Source organism: Chondrus crispus, genomic scaffold (genome assembly GCF_000350225.1).
Source record: "Chondrus crispus Stackhouse genomic scaffold, scaffold_126, whole genome shotgun sequence".
Taxonomy (NCBI): Eukaryota; Rhodophyta; class Florideophyceae; order Gigartinales; family Gigartinaceae; genus Chondrus; species Chondrus crispus.
This window is the reverse complement of record NW_005178990.1, coordinates 78,537-95,448: the sequence shown is the minus strand read 5'-3', so window position 1 is coordinate 95,448 and position 16,912 is coordinate 78,537. Positions and strand designations below refer to the sequence as shown.

Here is a 16,912-nt window from a genome sequence, read left to right as displayed (position 1 = left end):
AAGGCGGTGTTGAGAGTGGGAGTGGAGGTGAGGATAGAGAAGGGAAAAGGGGAAGGAGGGCAGATAGGGGAGCATGACGTGCGGAGGGAGTATATACGGAAATAATGGGATGGTGAAGAATGGAGGACGGTAGTGAAGGCGTAGGCGGGGGCGAGGGCGAGGTGGGGGCGGGGGGCGTTGTTAGGTGAAGTGCCAGCGATGACCGGGGGGGAGCGGGGCTGAGAGGGAGGAAAGGAGAGGTTGGGGGTGGGAGTGGGCGACGGGAGTGGGCGATGGGAGGGGTGGGGGACCACTGGATGATTGGGAAGAATGGCAGCTTCGGGGAGGTGGAGGCAGAGTACGAGCATGGCATGCACGCCTGTGAATGGCGCATAAAAATTCGGCCCAGAGGTATGAGGCAGTGCGCCAATTCAGCCGCCGTTTTGGCGCGAGAAGGTGCGTACGCACCCCGCGCCGTGGCCCGCGTTGCCGCACATCTCCCGCCCCTGTCCGCGCCCCCCGCCCGCCCATTGGCCGCAGCTCCCCTCCCGGTCCGCACGTTCCGCCCCACACGCTGCATGCCATGCGCCCCGCGGCCCCAACCCCCGCGCCACGTCCCCCGCGCTCCCCAAGCGGTGCGGCATCCGAAACTCGCATCGGTCATCCCGTTAACATCCCTTTGACATGCAGCCCGCCACCGCAGCCGCGCCCCGCGTATTCGTAGGCCTGCAAGGATTATTCTTTTGTACAACGCGGTACAGGAAAACCCCTATCCTGTCTTCCCTTCCCTATTTTCTTCCCTCGTCCTGCTTCCAACATCACACACGCATCACCTGTCACCTACCCACAAGCCCACTCTAGCCCGTTATAAACATTCATCCACATCGACTTCAAAACAAAAACGCATCTTGCCCGACAAGGTATGTCTTGCACTCAATGCGGCCAATGCCAACCCCCCATCTGTTTCTTCTGGTGTACGCATCCACACCAATCGAAGACACACGCCCTTTAAACTACACATCATTGCACTCACACTCACATCCTGCATACATCCGTATTTACCGCATCGCCCGCATCACGCTTCACCCTGTTGTTATCCTTAACCGACACCCAGCTTAAAATCTCGTCACTCTTTTGAAAGCTCAATCTCTCTTAATTGCCGTTGCTACTCCAACTTTTATTTGTCGTTCTTTCCACGCAACTTATCTACATATGTACCGTATTCCACCCCCGCGCTTATTTGTCACTGTCAATTGCCACCACCGTCTCGCTTGCTAGACCCCACCCCATTTAAACTCCTTTAAACACAGCCATTTCTGTACCGCACCCCCAGTCCACACACCGCTTCACTTGTTTTCGCAAAACTATTCAAGAGAGATGCGCAAACCCAACCAGAACAGGAACCACAGGGATAAGTCCAAACCCAGCCAGACGGGCCAACGCCGCCATTTTAATCATCAACAACACTGCCTCATCTGTGACCATCACAAGGACGACCATAACTTTGGCTTCTGCCAAGCACACAATCACACTATGCACAATGCACCAACCCCCTTTGCCAGCGCCAATGCAAAATTTGCAGGGGCTGTCGTGGCGCACGCATTCAACATGCCCTGAAAAGGCCGTAATCGCTTTTGAAAACTTCAACTGTCTCTCCGTTGTTGTTCGCTGGAGGGGAGAGGGGAATGAGACAAACTACCAACTACAACTCACTCTCTCCTGTACACGTTGGCCTTCTTGAAGCTCTGTAGTACCGGCAATGTATATGCAGAGCATTTCTCTCACCAGGCTTTCTATGAAGCCATCATGAAAGCGATTTCCAGATAAGATCATATGCGGCAAGGTCTGACCAAAGTAAAGCATTGAAGCTTGTTTACCTGCAATTCTGTTAGTTCCCGCACTCACCATCTCCGTTCTTTGTACATCTCATTTCGCCCATGTGTCTCTGTATTACAGAAGCACGAGTCACTCATCATTCGGTATTATAATACTGAGAAAAGACTCGCGCGACGACCGCCCTCCTTATCGCAGCGATGACCAGTCTTCCAAAATATGACTTCTTTGCAAGGACCTGCTTGACAAATGCATGCTTTTATACAATCCATAAGCATCCAAGTCTTGACAAAATCACGAACCGCAAGCTGGACTGGATACGCAGGGAGCCAGCTCTCCTCGTTCTCGCATTGCTTCTCAAACTTGTGCTAATCATTTTTCCGTACACTCTAAGACACCTTTCTTCCTTCGTACTCTGTAGACTCTAGTGTATCCTTGTGGCAAAACGGATGCGAGATACGAGAATACTGGCAAATGAATACTACCATTTCATCATTCTTGAGGCGGCGGGATCCAATGATCTTTTTCTACAAAAGTACCAGGCACGAACGTTCAAGGGATGGTTGACGGATGGTTGACCGGCGCTGGACGGTATCCTAGCACGACAAGCGACGGAAGCGATGCGATTAGCATCTGATATGGATTGACCTCTCCGAACTGCGTTCCATACGCCTTTTTGGCGTCCCAACTTTCAAAAGCCTCAGCAAGCTTTTAAAGCGGAGTGGAAGGGGACTAAAGATGAGCGGGGATCACATACTTCTCCGATGCACCCTGGCAGCAAATCGCCTTTGCTGTGTTTCATGAAGAGACGACAATTCTCAGAGGTGCATCCCTTCTCTGAACGCAGTGTCCCAAATCACGTAAGTGCTCTTGAAAAAAAAAACGTTTGGATGCCCTGTCAGTGCATTGCCTGCCTCAGGCAGTCGTAATGGACCTCTTTTGAAGCCTTAGCATCGATGCTTTCAGGTCAAACCATTCTTGCGTTGAGTTCGGATCGTTCCAAACACAAACATTCACGCGCCCCTGGACACCACGTCCCAGTATGGGTGCCTTTCTGGAACGAAAAAGAGCCTGTCACCTGTTCGAAGCCCATAAAACCAATCATGCCTGAGGCGAAGATCAACCAGCTTTGAAAAGCGGCACGCAGATCGGGTCCCGTGTGTCAGGGGACTTCCGCCAGAACACCTAGATAAGAATCTCCATTTTCTAGCTAGAGGGACAAGGTATGATGATTTTATAGAAGGCTGGCGTCCTTCCATGCACAAACCGAGGGCGGTGGAAACGTTTCTAAATGTGAAATAAGTGCATACAGGCGGGCATGGCCGTAAATACCAGCAGAATCTTCTTCAGTTCGGCATATTGTATCTGTAATTCTTTCATATTTTCTACTACGGCAGAAAATCGTCACTTTGGAGATATCGATAAGTGGATCGGTTTGAAAATCTTACAAACAACCGTTGATGTCGCCATGCTGAGAATCAGACTACGAATCTGGAGGAAATATCCATGGCTTGATGCGTTTCATCACTATCGCTCAAGAAGGGTCACCACTCAAAACCAGAAGTGACTTCCTTGCTCTGAAGAGCTCAAGAGTATGACTTGTACGTGAAAAGTGACTTTTGTCTGACTCAAAACCCATTCTTGCCTCAGAAGTAGTGCTTGTTTCCGCCTTGGAAGTAACGGATTTCGCGCTGCTTTACGTTTTGCAATACAAGAATATAGGTAACGGCTTCTAATGCCTACGTGAGATGCGCCAAGAAGGATAAGTTTGCAAGAATGGGCTTGAAACAGTCAAGGGAAGTATGGCCTTCCTAGGTTGAAGCGTTTTCCTTTGTGATGATTATGAGCGCAAGTACTTCCGTGAAGCAATGGTTCGAGCGGTCGTCGTGTACCCTCAATAAGAAGCTGCTATTTTCTGTAGACACAACGATTCTCGTATCAGGGCGTGCCAAATGGGTATCCCTTGATATGCCGTTCGTTTTTCAAAAGACATTTCGAATCTTCAAGAACTCCGGCTTGTGGTATGCCCATTCTTTGCTCTATCGCCTCTAACTGGGAACAAAAGAGGAAGCTATACTATTTGCTGCCATACAATGCGTATTTGGAGCTACTTTGTTGCTTTGAGCGAATGATACTATGGCAGATGGAACTCTTTTTGAAAGCATTCACCATACGAACGTATGAACAAGAGGATTGCAGAAGAGAAAAATGAAGAACAAGGCGTGTTTGAACCTTGATTCAGATTCTTGTCCGGAAAGTCGGGGGAGAAGTCTTCCGAAACGTACCGGACTACTTGTCGGTGCCGCTCATTGCACAACTGTGAGGATTTGTATTACTTTAAAGGGATTCATGTACATCCCTCGTTTCTGGTCGTGTGTGTAATTGCATGTGCTGGAGACAAGGACATTAATTGTACCCTTTGAGAGGGGAGCAAGTACTTCTGTTGGTTTATGCTCGCGTCAAAAGGATGCTGAAAATATTTACCTTGCGCTAAGGATCGGAACACGGGAGCGTACCCAGCTAAAAGAGGTGAATGGTTTGGGCCGTCATAAAGTGATGTCCAAAAGACTGCTAAAAGGACGCCTTGCTCGAAAGGATTGCCTGCGTGCTGTACCCAAGGGTACACTACGCGAGATAATTAAGGGCCACAGACTGTGGCCCTTAATTATCTCGCGTCATCCTGGAATATGCTCTCTGGGTACTGTGGGCCACAGTACCCAGAGAGCATATTCCAGGATGACAAGGCGCTTACAGGAATACGAATCCAGACGGTTGAAGCATGGGCCCTTGCTGTACGCCATCCATCGCCAGGACGCGTCAGCAATGCAAGCACGTTGTGATTGTCGACCGGCACAGAGCTGTGTAAGAGTGGTCGCTCAAGCCTTCTTCGATATACAACTACTGTACTCCCCGCCCTGGCCCACTTGGCATTTCCCAATTGGATACACGATCGATCGCTTCCGCCAGTGTGCCAACGCGACAACGTGTAAATAAATCGCGACCGACGAGTACTTTCCTCACAGGTATCAACGAAAGCTAGAAAGACTGCTATTCTCCACGGACGCCTCCGACTCGACGCGCTATCGTCACCTCTATTCAAACATCACCAAATCTTGACGGTTCCATCTGCAGTCCTACTAAGATGCTGGATATAAACCTTTTTCGCGAAGACCGTGGGGGCAATCCGGATCTCGTCCGAGAGAGCCAACGTCGTCGCTTCAAGGATGTGTCTCTGGTCGACGAGGTCATGAAATGGGATGCTGAATGGCGCAGTGTACGATACGATTTAGATTGCGCATCAAAAGAGCGCAACTCCCTGAACAACGAAATGAAACAGATCAAGATCAAGGGGCGCAATCCAGAAACAAACATTGATCCGGACGGCACCAAGGAAGCCGCAATTAAGGCAGCAAAAGCAGAGCTTGCAACGGGTGAGGGCGCAAAAAAAGAGCGACTTGTTGTAATTGAGAAGGAGCGTGACGCCGCGCTCAAGCAGATCGGAAATCTTTTGCACCACACCGTACCTGTTGAGAAAGACGAAGAACACAATCGAGTCGAGCGGATGTTCCCTCCCTCTGGGGAGCTCCCGAAGTTACCGGGAAAAGGGCTGACGCATGTTGACTTGCTTCACATGATCGGCGGCGTAGAGTATGCTCGTGGTGTAAGCACTGCAGGTAGTCGGGGATACTTCTTGAAGGGGCCTGGCGTCATGCTGAACTTTGCTCTGATTCAATACGCTTTAAACTTTCTAACCGAGCGCGGATACACGGCCGTTCAGCCTCCGTACTTCATGGAGAAAGAGCAAATGGCAAAGTGCGCGCAATTGGATGATTTTGATGAAGAGCTGTACAAAGTTTCCGGTGATGGGGACAAGTATTTGATCGCCACAAGCGAGCAGCCCCTCTGCACTTACCACGTGGATGAATGGGTGGACGAACGTGAGCTCCCTCGTAAATTCGCAGGGGTATCAACTAACTTTCGAAAAGAAGCGGGATCTCACGGCCGAGATCAGCTTGGCATCTTCCGGGTGCATCAATTCGATAAGATTGAACAGTTTTGCGTCACGTCACCGGATGACAACCTGTCGTACGAAATGCTAGAGACGATGGTGAAGAACGCAGAGGAATTCTATCAGAGCATTGGTTTGAGCTACCAGGTAATCAGCATTGTCTCCGGGGCGATGAATGACTCTGCGGCAAAAAAGTATGACATCGAGGCATGGTTCCCAGGAGCCAGCGATGGGAAGGGCGAGTACCGGGAACTTGTATCGGCGTCAAACTGCACGGATTTCCAGGCGCGCAAACTCGAAACACGCTGCGGGAGCAAGAAGATGGGGGATACCAACAAGAGATACGTGCATATGTTGAACGCCACCTTGTGCGCGGTGACGCGTGTGATTTGCTGCATTCTTGAAACCTTTCAAACAGAAGAAGGTATTACAGTGCCAGAAGTTTTGCGAGCGTTTGTAGGTAGCGACTTTATCCCGTTTGTGCGTGATCCACCAAAGCTGAAAGTGAAAAAGTCTAAAAAGTAAGGTGGTGCGGGTAGAGCCGGAAATGCTTGTTGTGGCGAATAAAAAGGAAGTCACATAGCTAGCAAAGACGCGCGAGGAACGGCTGTCCCTTGCGATTAGACGTGAGCAGCGGCCGTTGTACAAATAGAAATTCCTAGACGTCCTTCGATGACATCCACGAAAATAGAGAAAACGTTGCACAACGTTTTCCCTATTTGAGAGCAGTCAATTGGTTACGATTGCGGGGCAGCGGCAGCCACGGGGGATGCTGACATGTTCTGACTCGACAGAGGAGCGCTGGCAGGTCCGTCGTTGTTGCGTAGAGTTTGATTTGTACCTTCAACATTTCCGCTCTCTTTCTTGGCCTCTTCTTCACGTGCGTTCTGTTTGTTCGCATCCAGCTCATTCTGCGGCTGGGAGACAATTTTAGGAGTCGGGAGAGCGTATGATGGCATTAGGAGGCCGCTTGCTACACGTTGCTCAAAGTGATGGACGATGAGGTCGATCTGTTCCTGGAGCTGCTGTCCGATATACTGGCGGTAGTACTCACAGACATTGTACTTGTGTCGATTGCCGTCATTGTGTTGCTTGCGCACGGCGACTGAGTCGTTTGTCAAGAAGACGTCGCAATAGTCGCAGTAGCATTTTCCCATTTCACAAGCGTAAAACAGAACGGGACCGGCGGACAACGGAGATGGTCGAAGAGAGCGCGTTTTGTTTGAAAAATAGTGTGCGCGATCGTCACTAAACACATCTTGCAACTTCGTACAGCACTCTACTCTTCGGTGTACGCTGTAATACGTGTACAATGAGGAAGGGAGTACAAGGGGACCGTACCCATTAGTGCCGCCCTGTGCGAGACCCCAAAACAGGCACTATTGGGAGATGGCATTAGTAGGTGACGTCGTCACATCTATTTTCATGCACTCGGAAATTAACGTCTGTCTGCTCCGCGTTGGGTCTCTGTCATGTTTTGCAGTGAGAAACGCGCGCTTTACCTCAGATACGATAGAGCGTCTGAAACTTGGCATTCAGTCGCCAAAACTTCCAGCTCTCCAAACAATTCCGCGGTCTCAACGACAGAGGGTACAGTCCTTCTCTCTCTCGCATCCTGTGCGCTCCCATCTTCATCACTTGATTGCGTTGTACAGGGAGGGGTCGCGATATAGTGCCATCTTTGTTAGTGCCAGCTCCTATATAGTGCTACCCTTCTGCGGGTGGCACGAATTTTGAGCCAAAAACGAAGGGTCTCCAGAGAGGCAAGGCAGTTGGATGGACGTACTGCCCGAGAGCCGCTGCCGCCGGGGAAAGATATTATGCAGTTGCTTACTAGAATAGAGACTATGGCGGAAAAAGGCAGGGTCGGTGATGCAATTGGACATCTGCAAAAGTGTAGGCTGGCATTTATTGCTGCGAAAAAGGAGGGAGTTAATGCGACGCCTCGGCAGCTACTACTCTGTAATAACAGAAATGCTTGATTTCTGAAAATGCTTGATTTGACTTGAGTCTGTAGTGAAGATGCAAAGTATGAGTGATGGCGTCCTGCGAGCGGTCTTTCTGAGCAGTGCAAGGAAGTGGCTGCAAAAAAGCCGTAAATCTCATTATCTTACAGTGTCTGGTTCGATATAGTGCCGTTTTCGGCCCACTGACACAGGGTAACACTATATCGCGACCCCCCTGTAGTTGAGTTCGTCACACCCTAAACCGTCTCAAAAACAGCATAAGAGCATCTCCACCGCATAGGCAAATTGTTTCTATATTTGGACACTTGTCAGGCTCCCACATGGGCATTCGTTTTGCGCATTCCGTTTGCGAAAGTACCACAAATCGCCGTTGCGCAAATCGCGTCGCGGTCTCCACCGCGCACTGCGTCGCACCCGCCCCCGATCCGCGCCCAGACTTCCCGCGCCCCGACTTCTGGGCCGCCCCCCACCCCGACCAGCAGGACACAAAGCCGAGGTCCAGTTCGTCGACGCTGATCTCTTCCACCCAGACTTGTCCTCGCCGCCCGAAGTGTACCCGGCCGCGTCGCCACCCACGCCTTTGCTAGATGGTCGAGTTCAGTTAGCCCCATCCACGCCCGCGGACTCCTATAATAAATGAGTGTTAACGCGTGCATAATGTCTGCGTGCGGGTGGATGCAGGCATGTGCAGTGCGAGCATAGACCGTCCACTGCGCATTTGGCATGCTCAGACGTTTTGGGCGGGTCGGGTGTACCCGTGGCTTCCTGCGTTCTTGCTGTTTCGGTGTCTAAAAGTAACAAAAAATCAGCCCGTTCAAGCAGAAGAGTGTTGCCAAAAAATGGGATTTGTGACGTGACGCGCCACAAAATCAAAAAATATGTGTGCCGTCAAGACACAAATCCTATTTATCATACGATTTGTGAAACAGATTTGTGTGCAGATTAGCGCGGTGGAGACCAAACTCAAGCCTGAGTCGCCATATTTTAGAAATGGCCACAATTTGCCTGCGCGGTGGAGATGCTCTAACACCCGGACCCGTGTGACACGTGGTACTTTTCGCGTCTGGCCGGCATTAATGGGAGGGTGGCATAAGTAAAAGCGGCACTAATGGGCGTCCCCCCCGTGCTGTATGCCCACCAGTGCAGAATATTCGCCTTTCGCAGTTGCGGGTTCCAGCTGGCCTTCCAGAAGGCCATTGAGGTAAAGCCCACGTCTGTAGAGTAGGAGTACAGTAGTAAATAAGCCCTCTCCCTGGCCGGTGCCTACAACCTGCAAGGGCAAGAGGAAGGAACTACTGTAGTTTGTTTCTTAGCGGGCGCGTGCGGCGTCTGAGCCTCGATTTTTACCTACGATAGTCCCGTCCTCCCCTTCGCTCCCGAATACGTCGCCCATGCCGCGGTACCTGCGATCACCCGCCGTTTGCTCTGAATCGAATCCGTGCGCGCTTCCTCGCAGTGGCTTGGACTACTGTAGCGCACGTGACCTCACACCGAGAGGGAACACAACGACAGTATGCGGCACTGTCGTCTTGCTTCAGGCTGTCCTTGTTTGAAAAAATCTCAACATCGCCTTGACTGAATATTCAGTTGGCGAGAGCATGGTCTTAGTCGAGGGGCAAAAGTTTGGCATCTCATGAAGCCATCACGGACGCAGCTAACGTATTGTGGCATCAGCATAAGCACTCTCGTGCTCTTAGAGCCACTCGGACAAGGAGATAGTGTCGAATGTGGCTCCCCCAAACGCTACAGCCCGACGACCCAATGCGGGCCAAAGATTTTCCGTCCTGACGCATTTGCCGACATGCTGTTTTCTGTCGCAGGCGGTAACGGAAAATTTTCATCTGCCTGTCGAGCACCTCATCTCTCATGTGGTGAAGAATACATGATACAGTATGGGAGCAACGCAGACAAGACTGAATGGAGACATGTTTACTGAACGGCTGCAATTTGCATCAGTTTATACATAAATGTTTTCTACGCCACATCCTGCTCGGCACGGTGATGGGCAAACGGGATGAAGAAGACAAACTAGGACGCCATGAAAGCACTAAAACCGTGCCGGGACATACAAACAAGCATGTCTTCATAGATGAAAATCAGGGAGAAGGCGCGGCGACAGTTGCATTCAGAACCACAGACTGCACGTCCATAGAGCCCTGATGTAAGACTCCGAAAGGGACACCAAGAACAGTGAGCGCGAGAAGTGGGGTGACATATTGCGTGGTGAACGAGCGAGTCGGAGTAGGAGCTTTACATTGGATGCGACTCGCAAGCGCACGACGAAAAGTGGGGCGCGATATACAGGGCGTATACGGAGGGAAGCTGGGTGAAAACAGGAGTGAATAACGTTAGGCTCAGCAGTCGCATCCGACGTCCTTGTTAGGCAGGTCCACGTCTCCTTCATTCTTGGACTGCAGCCAGGCCGACACCTTAGCGTTGAGGAAGATGGCGTAGACCAACCAGCCAAGTGCGTGGCCGGCGACAACGGCAAGAATAATCCAGACGTTCATGGTCATGACGATAAGCATGGCGACGTAATGTAGGAGCTGTCTGCTGCCATGGCCGACGGCGGCGAGAATCGACTTGACATACGAAGGCGGGGTCTTGGCCAGGACGCGGTGTTCGTAGGCACGGATGAGCTGGGAGGTAAGGGTGACAATGATGGCGAATGCAAAGGAAGCAAAGAGGGCGCCGATGAAGGCGCCGGTGGTGTGGACGTCGGCCCCCTCAAAGAGAACCGTAAAATGCTTGGTGCCGGTAGAGAGAAACATGCTGTGGCCGTTCATGTTTTGGTGGTCCCCGCCGTCCATTTCAGCAGTCTGGTCGTTGGCAGGGGGCGTATCGTCCATCGGCATTTCGGGATCATGTTCTCCATGTTGACGGAACAAGAGTGAGAGATCCATTATGAAGGTTGTGGGGCGAAGAGTTGAGGAAGAACGGGAAAGCTAGAGTTGGGCGTGGGAAAGTCGGCGATGGGGAAGCAAAGTAATATATATATTATTATGTACATGCGGTGTCGGCAGGCGGAGCAGGAAGGTCGTTGAGATTGTGCAAGTGAGTTTTGCTGATGAAAATGGAGGGGCTGTGGAACGGGGCGGTGGAGGTGCAGCGGGACGGTTAAGAAAGGATGTCACCGACGAGGTGCTTGAAAACGCAGTTCAAATTGAATACCTCAGGTGGGAAGGTTGGATGGCGGACTTGAGAATTTGGTGGTGCGGATGGCAATCCCAATCGACCACGTCCTGCGGCTGTTTTCTACCCGCGCCACCTTCCCGATGCAGACCACCCTGCCCTCCCCATTGGGTCCCTATATACTATATATATACTATATAGTATACATACGTCTCTTCTTCAACAATGTTTTTTACGGTATGACTTCGCCTGTTTCTGTAAGCACCAGAATGTCCCACTCAGGTTCCACCTCTACTGTAAGCTCGTCGACCTCAAGCAGATCCCACGTTGTTTTGCCCCCTTCGCCTTGCCGCTCCCTGGTCCTTCCCAGCCCCCCTGCCCTCCCTGTCAGTCCCGCCATTCGTTCCGTTCCGTGCCCTCTCGCCTCTTTTTTGCAGTGCAACGCAACGCAGTGCAACGCAACGCAGTGCAACGCAACGCGCTGCAACGCCGCACTGTGCCTTACGTGCCCTCCCATCTCTCTTTCTAACTTCTACGGTACACCTGTCCCCAAAACGCCAGGTGTACAGTTCTGTCCTACAGTACCCTTGGGTACAGGATCTGCATCAGTGTACCTGTAGATGAACTGCACAAAAGTGCTATTTTCAACAACAAAAATACCCTGCTGTACAATGCACAGTCCACTTCTCCCCCCTGCACTTGTCCACGTGCATACGTCCCACTGGCCGTTTCTTATATCCAGTCACTCTACTACTCCATGCGAAAGAGATCCATTCCCTCTCCTTCACACCCCTTCGCCTGTACTAAAAACGTCTACTGTGCTGCCCTCCTTCTCCATTCCCCACTCCCCTTCCCCCCTCTGCATTCCTCCCCATGCCCATTCCCACATTGCATTCAAACCGTTTCCCCCCGTTCTCCTCCCCCCCCTTCTTACCACCACTCTCCTGGCCCCCTGTCCATCCCCGATTAACTCGCACTTCGAATTTGCCTTAATAAATGCATCTCGTTCCCTCGTGTCTTAAACCTCCTACCTCCTGCTGCATTCAATCACGCTCCCCTATCACCTCGCCTGATATAAAAACTCTCACCCATCCCACTCACCACACCACTGCACCGCAAATCACAAAACCCAACCTTCAACGGTCACCTGCGTATCAACTTTATACACGACCCTCACAATTCACCCCTCCAACAATGAAATTCCAGTCCCCTGCAACCCTTCTCCTGCTTACCATCCTCCTCCCGGCCATGCACGCCGCCATCATCAAGGGCACCTGCCCTTGTCGTCTCCGCGCCTCCGCTGGCGTCAGCATCTGTGCCGTGCAGGCTGGCGACCCGAACTGGTGCAATTTCCACGTCTGCGCCCCGTCGTACGAGTGCATTGACGCCTCATGGGCCACCCATACCTGCCAGAAGAAGGAGACCCTAGGAACCCACAAGTGCCTCTTGGATGCGAACGGCAAGGTTGTCAAGCCCAGCCCCCAGAGCGTCAACCGCTGCAAGTGCAAGCACCATCCCAGAGCCGTCATCCATCACATCTCCCCCATCGCATAGAAGGCGCCAGGGAATATTGCTTTTTGACACGGATTCGAGATCAGCCTTCTTTTTATACCGCCCCAGCAGGGCGGCCTGTATGGATAGTAGAGTGCTGTCTCTTGTTTTATGTTTTGCTGTGCCACAGAGTTAGGCAGATGCGCTTCTTTAATATTACTGTGATGTTGTGCTGTCACAGTGCCAATGTCATTCTCATTTTTAGAAATTGTTTGTAAACGCTGACATGCCTTGCTTGCATCTGTCCCCATCGATGTTCGAGATATCACTGCGCCGCCCTTGTTCGGAAAGCTCACATTCCCGAGAAGTACGCTTCGCACAATAGTCAATAGAAGATACATGATCTCTTGCTTATCTTGGCGTTGCCCCAAGAGAGCGAGGATTGTTTCGCAATGAGATATTATTCTTCGAAACAAAATGGCGAGAATCGCACATCGTCTACTAGCCGCGACATGAACGATCTTGCGGATACTGTGTGATACATGTATCTCTAATATGAGACGTTGACCTTCCGAGATATTGACCAAGTCCGGCTTGAAAGCGGATATCAGGGCATGAACATACGGTTCGTCTATTTTGTAAGAGGTAGTTGCAATTCTAATATGCCGATATTAGAACTTCCGTTCAATGAAGGCTACTTACGGTCTACAGCAAATTACAGGCTACAGTTGCTCGTCAGCTATCAGGAAAGATGACGCCCAGAGTTGATTTTCAATGCTGGCTTGCCGCCACTTCACTTTTTAGGATTCCACATGATCGTTATGTAATGCAGATTGTGCTCACGCAATTCAGTGAACCCCACAACGCTGACAGTTCTTCTTAAAGTCCAGCTGCCAGCACAGGCAATTTTTGAAACCGGCAACACATGCTTGTCGCTCCTCGTAAGCAGGACGGAAAACACAATGCCAGTTCTGCTGACTGTATTGGAAATTACTCGCGTCGTCCTCTTCGGCGCCGAATGGTTAATGTCTGTAATTGTGTGGGGCGCTACAGGTACGGAATCGTCTCATTCGCATTTTGTGGCGTTGCTTTGATTTTGCGCACGCGCGAAGCTGTTTCCAGTCCGTATGTAAGACTGACCATTTTCATGCGTTGTTTCTGGTTGCATGCCTTTCGTATTTCTTTCTACCTGTTTCATTGCTGGTAGCCGATAAGCTTGACTTTGCTGGTTTTTGCTACTTCGGAAAGAGAAGCTCATGCGGATCAATAATTTTTTTTGGCCTGTCCGCCTCCATTATTTTGACTGCAGTTATCGTGAACTATATAGTGAGTCTGATTGCCGCAAAGTATGCGTTTGGCCGGGGGCTTGAGATCGCAGCATATATAGTGATGACAACCATTTGGGCATTGATCGCTATAATTGCAGCCGTTGGAAGTCCCAAATCTCATACGAGAGCTATTGGAAGTGTGGTACTGTTTTTGTCGTGGATTAATGTCCTAACCCATGGAATGAGTGCTGGAATTGTATATTTACTGTGCAAGATGGACCCTGCGGATATTGCAAGACCAGAGCCGATTTAGTTTCAAAGGGTTAGATTTTCTGACGTCTTTGTCGTTGGGTTTGACACGATTATGCTCTGTCATGCTCTCGTCATTTGAAAATCTGAAAGGCCTTGCAAGGTGATATAGACAGGACAGTATGGCTCAAGTTGCAAAAAGAGTTCATCTGTAAAATGGTTGGACTATGAATGTTGTGCCTTTCGCACTAACTACACAACGTACGAGCGGACGAAACGAAGTGAAACCTGATTGTTGGGCAAAGATATTAGCGTTCAATTGGAGCTGCGAAGGATAGTTGTTCTTGTGGACGGTAAAAAAAAACACAACCCCTGCAATTACATTGATAAAAACTGTTACTTCTTCTTTTCGTTCACAAAATCTCCGCGATCATGACAGATTGAACAGAATCTTAAAATCAAAGTATAGGACTGCGTTAGCATTGAGTAGTATCCTCTTACAACGCCGAGGTTGCTCTGCAAAAGCCCGACTGTAACTTTATGTAGAAATCAGTTGGAGATGAGGAACACCCCTGTATACAGAAGAGGCTTGCTGAATTTTACTACACAACAGCGAACACCAAGTAATGTGTTGCACCGGCGCCGCTGTAGCCCCTAAAGAAGAGAGTTTATCAGGACAAGGTTGGATGCGAAACAGGAGCTGTTCGGAAATTATGATCGGCAGTGCGCCTGTCCCCTCCAAACCCGTCTCACTTGTATTCAATCCCCGCTCTCGATGACAAGTGGCATGTCCTGCTTTACATGAATATTGTGAGGTACAGTACCAGTGGTACAGTACCGAATTGGAAATGATTCGATTTCAGGACTTTACGGTTTGACCGTAACAACCGCCCATTCGCCCTGGCTACTTGCTGCATGCATACTGTAAGTATTTTATCATATGATTTTAGGTATTTTTTGTGTCTTTTCCGCTGCCACCTATTGGCCAGGGACACTGTTTGTTTATTACACTAGGGTTACACGGCTAACCGAGTCAGGGGTTCGATGTCGGCGCGGCTCTATAAAAGCCGCACCGACACTCACCCGACGAGGTAGCGACACATACACACCCACACAATAAAAGATCGGTAACTGTTCTTTAATCAGTGACCGTCAGGTATCGAGACGTTTACTGTGGTCTTGGATCATTCAGGTTGGTTCTTCCATGTTCGGCTGGTTGCTCTACTGCTAAGTGGTCACGTACTTATTGATAGAGAGTGTATTGTGGCATCTGTGAATTGCTTCCATTATCTTAGCACACTGTCGGTGAATTGCATTCGAGTGCAGACACTGTCGGTGTCGGTGAATTGCATTCGAGTGCAGATACTGTCGGTAGTGAATTGAGCTTAGTCCTGCGAATTGTACTGAATTGCTCTTCTTTTCGTGCATCGCACATCCAGTACTGAATTGCACTTCTTCTCGGGCATCGTACATCAGAGCATCCTTGCTCTAGCCCCAAACAACTACAGTAGCACGGTGAATTGCTCATCTGGGCAATTAGGCCACCAACACAGTGGCACAGTGAAATGCAAGTCAGATCGCATGAGTACAGTATCACAGTAAAGCCAACCAGTTTCACACACACACCCACACACACACTTTCTCACATAAATTAATAAACCCCACCTACGACTGCCCATCCTGGGACCACACAAAAGCTCGTTTCACATGGTACTTCTGTCGAAGGTCCCCTCCCGCCGTGGGCAGGTCTCCGTTTCGTTCTCAGGGACTTCTGAGGATTCCTTCGACGTCAAAAAATTCTTCTTCTATTTCGACAACGTTTTGACGAAAGAGAAGGACGACCAGGAGAAGGCAGAGAAACTGCTTCCGTTCCTCGATGGCCCGGCATTCGAATTCTACTACAGCCGTTTCGCCGCTGATGAAACCCTCACAGCGGAGGCCATGAACTACTCCGCAGTCAAGAAGGCCTTCTCCGACAAGCTTCAACCGCAGGAAGATCCTGAGGTGGCAATCCGTTCCGCCATCGACCTCAGGCTTCAAGATTATGATGTGATTTCGTTCGTGAAGAGAGCGGAGATTTTGTACTCTGCAGCCGAATTCAACTATTCTGCTAAGCTGGGACTTCTCCGCAAGTCTATTCAAGGTCATCCCGCGTTGATTCAGTTCGTCATGTTCAGCAGCCCAACCACGTACAACGAATTGGTTGACGCTATGAAGATGTTCGACCGTAACAGGAAATAATTCGTCCCCGTCGGTTATTCGCCGTTCAAGCATTTATCACCATCGGCTTCACTTTTTGGTCCCCAAGAAACCGGAACCACCTGAAAGAGTGGTTACGAAGATAAATTGTAAACTCTGACCTCCCAACTGGCTGAACTCTCTCTTCTAGTGAAGAAGTCTCGGAGAGGGTTCAATAAGCCCCCGATTAACGAACGCCCCTGTTCGTACTGTGGAAGGCAGGGTCATGGCGCCAATAAGTGCCCAGATAACCCCCACCGGGGAACTCGATGCCCTTATGGCGGTAAGGTTGGACACGATGAACCTGTCTGTTGAGCGAAGCTAAAGCATCAAGGGAAAATGACTCGAAGAGGTATCAGGGAGGAATAGAAATCAAGAAAGTAAAGTTTGCTGATGAACATTCTCTGGTTGTTACAGAAGGAGTTGCATCACCCCAACCGGAAGTTCTGGCTGCCTTAAAGCGAAATGCTCACGGAGAACCACTGCCGAAGCAGCATCACTCAGCTGCTGCCCCGCAACCGACTCCTTCGATGGTCGGCCCGATGGAATACATGCCCCCGCATCGCGATTCAACCCCAGGAGTTTTTATTGGGGTCCCGCCGAAGAACCGCCGGACGAAGAAGAGGAATACTGCTCCGAAGTCAAACGAAGTGGGTAGGCTCAGCAGCCATATAGGGAGGTACAGTGTTCTCACCGAACTCGCCAGAGCCCCCTCTGGTATCACGTTCGGCCAGCTGGTTCGAGGT

At 50.4% G+C, this 16,912-nt stretch overlaps 4 protein-coding genes; 2 read left to right on the top strand and 2 right to left on the bottom strand.

The window, feature by feature from the left end:
• The first annotated feature begins 4,954 nt into the window (after positions 1-4,954).
• On the top strand, positions 4,955-6,407 carry CHC_T00009407001 (serine--tRNA ligase, cytoplasmic). XM_005713047.1 is given in 2 exon segments: positions 4,955-6,346; positions 6,347-6,407. The coding sequence occupies 1 exon segment, from the start codon at positions 4,955-4,957 to the stop codon at positions 6,344-6,346; it is 1,392 nt and encodes a 463-aa protein (XP_005713104.1). The 3' UTR covers positions 6,347-6,407.
• A 151-nt stretch (positions 6,408-6,558) lies between these two features.
• CHC_T00010141001 (Similar to putative C-type U1 snRNP) lies at positions 6,559-6,978 on the bottom strand. Its single transcript, XM_005713046.1, has one exon. The coding sequence runs from the start codon at positions 6,976-6,978 to the stop codon at positions 6,559-6,561; it is 420 nt and encodes a 139-aa protein (XP_005713103.1).
• A 2,443-nt stretch (positions 6,979-9,421) lies between these two features.
• Positions 9,422-9,724, top strand: CHC_T00002106001 (hypothetical protein). Its single transcript, XM_005713045.1, has one exon. It carries the CDS (start codon positions 9,422-9,424, stop codon positions 9,722-9,724), a length of 303 nt encoding a protein of 100 aa, XP_005713102.1.
• Positions 9,725-10,142: 418 nt separating this feature from the next.
• On the bottom strand, positions 10,143-10,559 carry CHC_T00002105001 (hypothetical protein). The gene has a single exon (XM_005713044.1). It carries the CDS (start codon positions 10,557-10,559, stop codon positions 10,143-10,145), a length of 417 nt encoding a protein of 138 aa, XP_005713101.1.
• Between the last annotated feature and the right edge of the window lie 6,353 nt (positions 10,560-16,912).